Consider the following 10230-nt stretch of genomic DNA (forward strand, 5'->3'; position numbering starts at 1 on the left):
AAGGGTTAATGATAGGTACAATAATGGTGAAGACATCAAAACTATGAAATAACACATATGGAATCATGTCGTAACCAAAAAGGTATTTTAGATTCTTCAAAGTAGCTACCCTTTGCTTTGATGACAGCGTTGCACACTCTTGGCATTCTCTCAACCAGCTTCACCTGGAATGCTTTTCCAACAGTCTTGAAGGGGTTCCCACATATGCTGAGCACTTGTTGGCTGCTTTTCCTTCCCTTTGCGGTCCAACTCATTCCAAACCATCTCAATTGGGTTAAAGTCAGGAGATTGTGGAGGCCAGGTCATCTGATGTAGCACTCCATCACTCTCCTTTGTCAAATAGCCCTTACACAGCCTGGATGTGTGTTTTGGGTCATTGTCCTGTTGAAAAACAAATGATAGTCTCACTAAGTGAAAACCAGATTGGATGGTGTATCACGGCAGTGTGCCTTTAATTATCATTAAATCACAGACAGTGTCACCAGTAAAGCACCCCCACACCATCACACCTCCTCCTCCATGCTTCACGGCGAGAACCACACATGCGAGATCATCCATTCACCTACTCTGCGTCTCACAAAGACACGGTGGTTGGAACTAAAAATCTAACATTTGGACTCATCAGACCAAATGTCAGATTTCCGCTGGTCTCATGTCCATTGCTCGTGTTTCTTGGTCCAAGCAAGTCTCTTCTTCTTATTGGTGTCCTTTCGTAGTGGTTTCTTTGCAGCAATTCAACCATGAAGTCCTGATTCACGCAGTCTCCTCTGAACAGTTGATGTTGAGATGTGTTTCTTACTTGAACTCTGTGAAGCATTTATTGGGCTGCAATTCCTGAGGCTGGTAACTCTAATGAGCTTATCCTCTGCAGCAGAAGTAACTCTAGGTCTTCCTTTTCTGTGGCGGTTCTCATGAGAGCCAGTTTCATCATAGCGTTTGACGGTTTTTGTGACTGCACTTGAAGAAACTTTCTAATAAGTTTTGCTTATTCAAATAATCAAACCTCAATGACGAGTTGATTATTTAAATCAGTTGTGTTGTGGACAAAAACAAAAATGTGCACTCCTTGAGGTCCCCAAGACTGAGTTTGGGAAACGCTGTCCTACACTAGTATCCAACTCACCGACCCCAGGCTGTCTGACTCAGAGCAGGGTAAAGACAGGGTGAATTCCCCAGAATTGGAGAGAGAGTACTGGCAAAGAAGCATGTTTGGTAACAGCTTTTGGGAAGCTCCCCTCTGAGTCTCTACCCCCCCTGTTGTTAATCCTGAGTCAGAAGACCTGGGGATGGGCTCCTGTTACACAAGAGGCCTGATTTATTCTGGAGCTGAACAAGCTTTTAGACACAGGTGCTGCTCTTTTGAGTGTGTCTCAAAAATACAGAGAGATAGAACAACAAGAGAGAGAGACAGATAGATAGAACGACAAGAGAGAGAGAGAGAGACCGATAGATAGAACGACAAGAGAGAGGGAGACAGATAGATAGATAGAATGACAAGAGAGACAGATAGATAGATAGACGAGAGAGAGACAGACAGAACAACAAGAGAGAGAGACAGATAGATAGAATGACAAGAGAGAGAGACAGATAGATAGAATGACAAGAGAGACAGATAGATAGATAGACGAGAGAGAGACAGATAGATCGAACGACAAGAGAGAGAGACAGACAGATAGAACGACAAGAGAGAGAGAGACAGACAGATAGAACGACAAGAGAGAGAGACAGACAGATAGAACGACAAGAGAGAGACAGATAGAACGACGAGAGAGAGACAGATAGATAGAACGACGAGAGAGAGACAGATAGATAGAACGACGAGAGAGAGACAGATAGATAGAACGACGAGAGAGAGACAGACAGATAGAACGACAAGAGAGAGAGAGACAGATAGATAGAACGACAAGAGAGAGAGAGAGACAGATAGATAGAACGACAAGAGAGAGAGAGACAGATAGATAGAACGACAAGAGAGAGAGAGAGACAGGTAGAGAGAGAGAGAGACAGATAGAACAACAAGAGAGAGAGAGAAAGGGAAAAGATAGAGAGAGACCCAAAATTAAGGAAATCTTTGACTATATACAGACTCAGCGAGCATAGCCTTGCTATTGAGAAAGGCCGCCGTAGGCAGACATGGCTCTCAAGAGAAGACAGGCTATGTGCTCACTGCCCACAAAATGAGGTGGAAACTGAGCTGCACTTCCTAACCTCCTGCCCAATGTATGACCATATTAGAGAGACATATTTCCCTCAGATTACACAGATCCACAAAGAATTCGAAAACAAATCCAATTTTGAAAAACTCCCATATATACTGGGTGAAATTCCACAGTGTGCCATCAGAGCAGCAAGATTTGTGACCTGTTGCCACAAGAAAAGGGCAACCAGTGAAGAACACGCACCATTGTAAATACAACCCATATCTATGCTTATTTATTTTATCTTGTGTCCTTTACCATTTATACATTGTTAAAACACTGTATTTATATATATATATATAATATGACATTTGTAATATCTTTATTGTTTTGAAACTTCTGTATGTGTGATGTCTACTGTTAATTTTTATTGTTTATTTCACTTTATATATTATCTACCTTACTTGCTTTGGCAATGTTAACACATGTTTCCCATGCCAATAAAGCCCTTGAATTGAATTTAATTGAATTGAGAGACAGAGTATTTGTGAGTGTATTGAACCCTGTGAGTAACAAAAAGTGCAGAAGGGGCAGTGGATTATCATGATGATGCAGAAGGAGAGCTGTGTCAAAGGGAGAGAGGGGGAGAGAGAGAGAGAAACAGAGAAGGAGAGGTAGAGAGAGAAACAGGGAAAGAGGTAGAGAGAAACAATGAGAGAAACAGAGAAAGAGGTAGAGAGAGAGAGAGTAGTTGGTCTGAGTCAGTCTGTCTCTGTCTTTGGACTAGAACCAGTGACTGAATGACGCACATCCTTTTCAAACTTCTCTCCTCAATGAACTGGTAGGCCCTCTAAAGGGAAGCTGTTATTGAGTCATCTGGGGTTGAAAGACTTGGAGAGCTGGCAACATTTTCAATTGAAACCAATTGAAGGGAAATGATTTTAGGAGGCGGCCACAGAGAGCGAGGACAGTAATAACTTGATTTCTATGGACTACTTACTCAGTCTGCTCTACTGCTAGCCAAGGAGTGGCATGATGGCACAATCAGACTGGTACCCAGGCTACCCTACTGCTACAATAGACCAATACCTTTTAATTAGATGGTACAGTATCTACTCTCCCTCAGACAGGTCTCAACCCTTTTAATAAGATGGTATCTACTCTCCCTTAGACAGGTCTCAACCCTTTTAATAAGATGGTATCTACTCTCCCTTAGACAGGTCTCAACCCTTTTAATAAGATGGTATCTACTCTCCCTCAGACAGGTCTCAACCCTTTTAATAAGATGGTATCTACTCTCCCTTAGACAGGTCTCAACCCTTTTAATAAGATGGTATCTACTCTCCCTTAGACAGGTCTCAACCCTTTTAATAAGATGGTATCTACTCTCCCTCAGACAGGTCTCAACCCTTTTAATAAGATGGTATCTACTCTCCCTCAGACAGGTCTCAACCCTTTTAATAAGATGGTATCTACTCTCCCTCAGACAGGTCTCAACCCTTTTAATAAGATGGTATCTACTCTCCCTTAGACAGGTCTCAGCCCTTTAAATAAGATGGTATCTACTCTCCCTCAGACAGGTCTCAACCCTTTTAATAAGATGGTATCTACTCTCCCTTAGACAGGTCTCAACCCTTTTAATAAGATGGTATCTACTCTCCCTTAGACAGGTCTCAACCCTTTTAATAAGATGGTATCTACTCTCCCTCAGACAGGTCTCAACCCTTTTAATAAGATGGTATCTACTCTCCCTTAGACAGGTCTCAACCCTTTTAATAAGATGGTATCTACTCTCCCTTAGACAGGTCTCAACCCTTTTAATAAGATGGTATCTACTCTCCCTTAGACAGGTCTCAACCCTTTTAATAAGATGGTATCTACTCTCCCTCAGACAGGTCTCAACCCTTTTAATAAGATGGTATCTACTCTCCCTCAGACAGGTCTCAACCCTTTTAATAAAATGGTATCTACTCTCCCTTAGACAGGTCTCAACCCTTTTAATAAGATGGTATCTACTCTCCCTCAGACAGGTCTCAACCCTTTTAATAAGATGGTATCTACTCTCCCTCAGACAGGTCTCAACCCTTTAAATAAGATGGTATCTACTCTCCCTTAGACAGGTCTCAACCCTTTTAATAAGATGGTATCTACTCTCCCTCAGACAGGTCTCAACCCTTTTAATAAGATGGTATCTACTCTCCCTTAGACAGGTCTCAACCCTTTTAATAAGATGGTATCTACTCTCCCTTAGACAGGTCTCAACCCTTTTAATAAGATGGTATCTACTCTCCCTTAGACAGGTCTCAACCCTTTTAATAAGATGGTATCTACTCTCCCTTAGACAGGTCTCACCCCTTTTAATAAGATGGTATCTACTCTCCCTCAGACAGGTCTCAACCCTTTTAATAAGATGGTATCTACTCTCCCTTAGACAGGTCTCACCCTTTTAATAAGATGGTATCTACTCTCCCTCAGACAGGTCTCAACCCTTTTAATAAGATGGTATCTACTCTCATTCAAACAGGTCTCTGGAGACTAAATGTCCTCAGTGGTCACTGAATCTGAGTGAATAAGAAGTCCTTTATTGACCTCTGTTCTGTTTTCCACATGACTGTTTAGTAGTAGAGTTGTCAGAGGTGATGCCATACTGTTTAGTAGTAGAGATGTCAGAGGTGATGTCATACTGTTTAGTAGTAGAGTTGTCAGAGGTGATGACATACTGTTTAGTAGTAGAGTTGTCAGAGGTGATGACATACTGTTTAGTAGTAGAGTTGTCAGAGGTGATGTCATACTGTTTAGTAGTAGAGTTGTCAGAGGTGATGTCATACTGTTTAGTAGTAGAGTTGTCAGAGGTGATGACATACTGTTTAGTAGTAGAGTTGTCAGAGGTGATGACATACTGTTGATGCAGCGCGGCCACAGACAGAGACACACGGAGGGGACAGATAGACTCAATAGATTTGAATCAGCTGTCCTCACTCTTAATTTGATTGCTTCTGGTATTGATCTCAGTCGGGACAAAGCCAAGTTCACTGTGATTTTAAGGGGATTGTTACTGGACTGGGCTGTTGGTACTGGACTGGGCTGTTGTTACTGGACTCGGCTCTGAGATGCTGGTGGGAGGTGACTGGGCTCTGAGATGCTGGAGAGGAGATGGCTGGGCTCTGAGATGCTGGTGGGAGGTGGCTTGGCTCTGAGATGCTGGTGGAAGGTGGCTTGGCTCTGAGATGCTGGTGTGAGCTGGCTTGGCTCTGAGGAGGAGGTAGAGCTTGGTGTGTGTGTGCTTGCCTACCTTTCTGTGAAGTCAACCAGGCCTCCGAGGTCTGTAGGAGTGAACAGGGCCCTCCGAGGTCTGTAGGAACCGGGTGAGCAGGGAACCGGGCCCTCCGAGGTCTGTAGGAGTGAACAGGGCCCTCCGAGGTCTGTAGGAGTGAACCGGGCCCTCCGAGGTCTGTAGGAGTGAACCGGGCCCTCCGAGGTCTGTAGGAGTGGACAGGGCCCTCCGAGGTCTGTAGGCTCTCCTGTGTGAGAGAGGCATGGTTCCGGAGGAGGCTCTCCTGTGTGAGAGAGGCATGGTTCCGGAGGAGGCTCTCCTGTGACAGGGAAGTGTGAGTGTTACAGGGAGGTTGTGTGTCATGGAAAAGGAAAAGGCTTTTTAGTGGAGTGATATGAGGGGAAAGACATGGCTGCAGTCAGCACTCTCTCTCTGCAGCTGTAACCTAATGGACTTCTTTGTGTACACACACACACACACACACACACACACACACACACACACACACAAACCTGGAAGAGGTAACCAGAAAGGGTAGGGAGACCAGAATATTTCTAAAGTAGATCTCTTTATTAGCCTTTCAGTTCTGTGCAGCTTTTAGTTTAAAGATTTATGTGTTCAAGGCACATGTGTTCAACTCAAGGTCTGCAGGCCGGATCTGGTCTTTGAGCCTGTTCAATTCAGCCCACAAGTTAATTTTTTGTCGTTGTTGAACAAAAATGATATCAATCAACATCTATTATCTCTTCACTCTGTCCAGCTTGATAACAGTCATCTATAGTCTCTTCACCATGTCCAGCTTGATAACAGTCATCTATAGTCTCTTCACTCTGTCCAGCTTGAAACAGTAATCTATAGCCTCTACACTCTGTCCAGCTTGATAACAGTCATCTATAGTCTCTTCACTCTGTCCAGCTTGATAACAGTCATCTATAGTCTCTTCACTCTGTCCAGCTTGATAACAGTCATCTATAGTCTCTTCACTCTGTCCAGCTTGATAACAGTCATCTATAGTCTCTTCACTCTGTGCAGCTTGATAACAGTCATCTATAGTCTCTTCACTCTGTCCAGCTAGATAACAGTCATCTATAGTCTCTTCACTCTGTCCAGCTTGATAACAGTTATCTATAGTCTCTTCACTCTGTGCAGCTTGATAACAGTCATCTATAGTCTCTTCACTCTGTCCAGCTTGATAACAGTCATCTATAGTCTCTTCACTCTGTCCAGCTTGATAACAGTCATCTATAGTCTCTTCACTCTGTGCAGCATGATAACAGTCATCTATAGTCTCTTCACTCTGTCCAGCTTGATAACAGTCATCAAAACAAAAGCCAGACAGTCAGGAAGCATAGAAAAATTTAAAAGCGATGGATAGAGAAATATTTGTTTTAACATATCGAAGCTTGAGGAAATATAATAGATTTTAAGTGCGGCCAGCTAGGACCTCTGTGAAGGCCACATTCTGTAAGGTATAGAAGCAGTTCTGTAGCAATCTGAGGTAGTCTTTATCTCCTCTTGGCTACAGAGCTGTCCATTGATAACATAATGGAGCTCTCTCTGTCTCTCTGAAGTTTGGAGCTGATAACTGATAAACGGACTCTGTTAGAAGCAGTGCTTCTGTGTGAGGAGACTTTGGTGTGGCTCTAACAACGTTGCAGTGTAAGCACTGTGATTTCTCTAGAGACACTCTGATAGGCAGACTGATAGACATCATTACTTCCTATTCTGACTCACTCACTTCCTGCTTCCTGTGGCATTGACATTCTGAGAGTTCCATTTACTGACTGAACACCCTGACCTGACCTGACTTCAAGGTTCTGGTCAAAAGTAGTATAGTATATAGGGAATAGTAACCTTAGGAAGTAACCTTAGTGTAGATGTTATCAGCCAGACTAGAGTCAGCCAACAAACCACCAACACAACACTGCTAGCATGAGACAAGATAGCAGGAAACATCAGTTAGTTTGTAGCCTTTTGGCTGAGAGATAGACACTGGAATAATGGTCAGTGTAGAGAAAGGCTGAGCCGACTGACTGACTGGCTGACTGGCTGACTGGCTGACTGGCTGACTGACTGGCTGGTGAAGTGACTGGCTGACTGGCTGACTGACTGGCTGACTGGCTGACTGGCTGACTGGCTGGTGAAGTGACTGGCTGACTGGCTGACTGACTGGCTGACTGGCTGACTGGCTGACTGGCTGACTGGCTGGTGAAGTGACTGGCTGACTGGCTGATTGGCTAGCTGGCTGGCTGCCTGGTTTAGTGACTGGCTGACTGGCTGACTGGCTGATTGGCTAGCTGGCTGGCTGACTGGCTGATTGGCTAGCTGGCTGGCTGCCTGGTTTAGTGACTGTGTTCTCTCTGCCATAATAAGGGTCTGTCTACCGTTCATCCTCTCAAATGAAAGCACTTAAGCTGGAGTGGCCAGGAGAACTCAGCCAGCCCAGCTCTACCAAGCACAGCCAGACAGACAGCCAGACAGACAGACAGCCAGACAGACAGACAGACAGACAGACAGACAGACAGACAGACAGACAGACCATCGTAATACATCCAGAAACACAGTAACTAACACACATATACATGCTCCCACAGATACACGCACACATAACACACGCACACACGCGAACACACACACACACATAACACACACATATGCATGCTCCCACAGATACACACACACATAACACACATATATGCATGCTCCCACAGATACACACACACATAACACACATGCTCCCACAGATACACACACACATAACACACATGCTCCCACAGACACACACACACATAACACCCATGCTCCCACAGATACACACACACATAACACACATGCTCCCACAGATACACACACACAACACACATGCTCCCACAGATACACACACACATAACACACATGCTCCCACAGATACACACACACATAACACACATGCTCCCACAGATACACACACACATAACACACAGGCTCCCACAGATACACACACACATAACACACGCACACACGCGAACACACACACACACACACTAACACACACACACACAGACACACACACACAGACACCAGGGAACGACCCAGGCTCCTCTTATCCCAACACACAGACACCAGGGAACGACCCAGGCCCCTCTTATCCCAACACACAGACACCAGGGAACGACCCAGGCCCCTCTTATCCCAACACACAGACACACAGACACACAGACACCAGGGAACGACCCAGGCCCCTCTTATACCAACACACAGACACCAGGTAACGACCCAGGCTCCTCTTATCCCAACACACAGACACCAGGGAACGACCCAGGCCCCTCTTATCCCAACACACAGACACCAGGGAACGACCCAGGCCCCTCTTATACCAACACACAGACACCAGGTAACGACCCAGGCTCCTCTTATCCCAACACACAGACACCAGGGAACGACCCAGGCCCCTCTTATCCCAACACACAGACACACAGACACACAGACACCAGGGAACGACCCAGGCTCCTCTTATCCCAACACACAGACACACAGACACACAGACACCAGGGAACGACCCAGGCCCCTCATATCCCAACACACAGAAACACAGACACACAGACACCAGGGAACGACCCAGGCCCCTCATATCCCAACACACAGAAACACAGACACACAGACACCAGGGAACGACCCAGGCCCCTCTTATCCCAACACACAGACACACAGACACACAGACACCAGGGAACGACCCAGGCTCCTCTTATCCCAACACACAGACACACAGACACCAGGGAACGACCCAGGCCCCTCTTATCCCAACACACAGACACCAGGGAACGACCCAGGCCCCTCTTATCCCAACACACAGACACCAGGGAACGACCCATGCCTCTCTTATCCCAACACACAGGCACCAGGGAACGACCCAGGCTCCTCTTATCCCAACACACAGACACACAGACACCAGGGAACGACCCAGGCTCCTCTTATCCCAACACACAGACACCAGGGAACGACCCAGGCCCCTCTTATCCCAACACACAGGCACCAGGGAACGACCCAGGCTCCTCTTATCCCAACACACAGACACCAGGGAACGACCCAGGCCCCTCTTATCCCAACACACAGACACCAGGGAACGACCCAGGCTCCTCTTATCCCAACACACAGGCACCAGGGAACGACCCATGCCTCTCTTATCCCAACACACAGGCACCAGGGAACGACCCAGGCTCCTCTTATCCCAACACACAGACACACAGACACCAGGGAACGACCCAGGCTCCTCTTATCCCAACACACAGACACCAGGGAACGACCCAGGCCCCTCTTATCCCAACACACAGACACCAGGGAACAACCCAGGCCCCTCTTATCCCAACACACAGACACCAGGGAACGACCCAGGCTCCTCTTATCCCAACACACAGACACCAGGGAACGACCCAGGCTCCTCTTATCCCAACACACAGACACACAGACACCAGGGAACGACCCAGGCTCCTCTTATCCCAACACACAGACACCAGGGAACGACCCAGGCTCCTCTTATCCCAACACACAGACACACAGACACCAGGGAACGACCCAGGCCCCTCTTATCCCAACACACAGACACCAGGGAACGACCCAGGCTCCTCTTATCCCAACACACAGACACCAGGGAATCCACCCAGGCTCCTCTTATCCCAACACCACCCAGGCTCCTCTTATCCCAACACACAGACACCAGGGAACGACCCAGGCCCCTCTTATCCCAACACACAGACACCAGGGAACGACCCAGGCTCCTCTTATCCCAACACACAGACACCAGGGAACGACCCAGGCCCCTCTTATCCCAACACACAGACA

At 46.5% G+C, this 10230-nt stretch overlaps 2 protein-coding genes across 2 annotated transcripts in view; one reads left to right on the plus strand and one right to left on the minus strand.

The window, feature by feature from the left end:
* The window catches only part of LOC135542929 (dystrophin-like), a gene marked incomplete at its 5' end in the record, with an annotated part of 841859 nt that overhangs the window by 395073 nt on the left and 436556 nt on the right, over positions 1-10230 (minus strand).
* Positions 5675-10230, plus strand: part of LOC135542897 (cilia- and flagella-associated protein 47-like) — a 22007-nt gene continuing 17451 nt past the window's right edge. Inside the window, exon 1 of the mRNA XM_064970043.1 lies at positions 5675-5733. Coding sequence (XP_064826115.1) covers positions 5675-5733 — 59 coding nt within the window. The remainder of the gene's footprint in view (positions 5734-10230) is intronic.

This window comes from Oncorhynchus masou, chromosome 7, assembly GCF_036934945.1.
Source record: "Oncorhynchus masou masou isolate Uvic2021 chromosome 7, UVic_Omas_1.1, whole genome shotgun sequence".
NCBI classification, from domain to species: domain Eukaryota; kingdom Metazoa; phylum Chordata; class Actinopteri; order Salmoniformes; family Salmonidae; genus Oncorhynchus; species Oncorhynchus masou.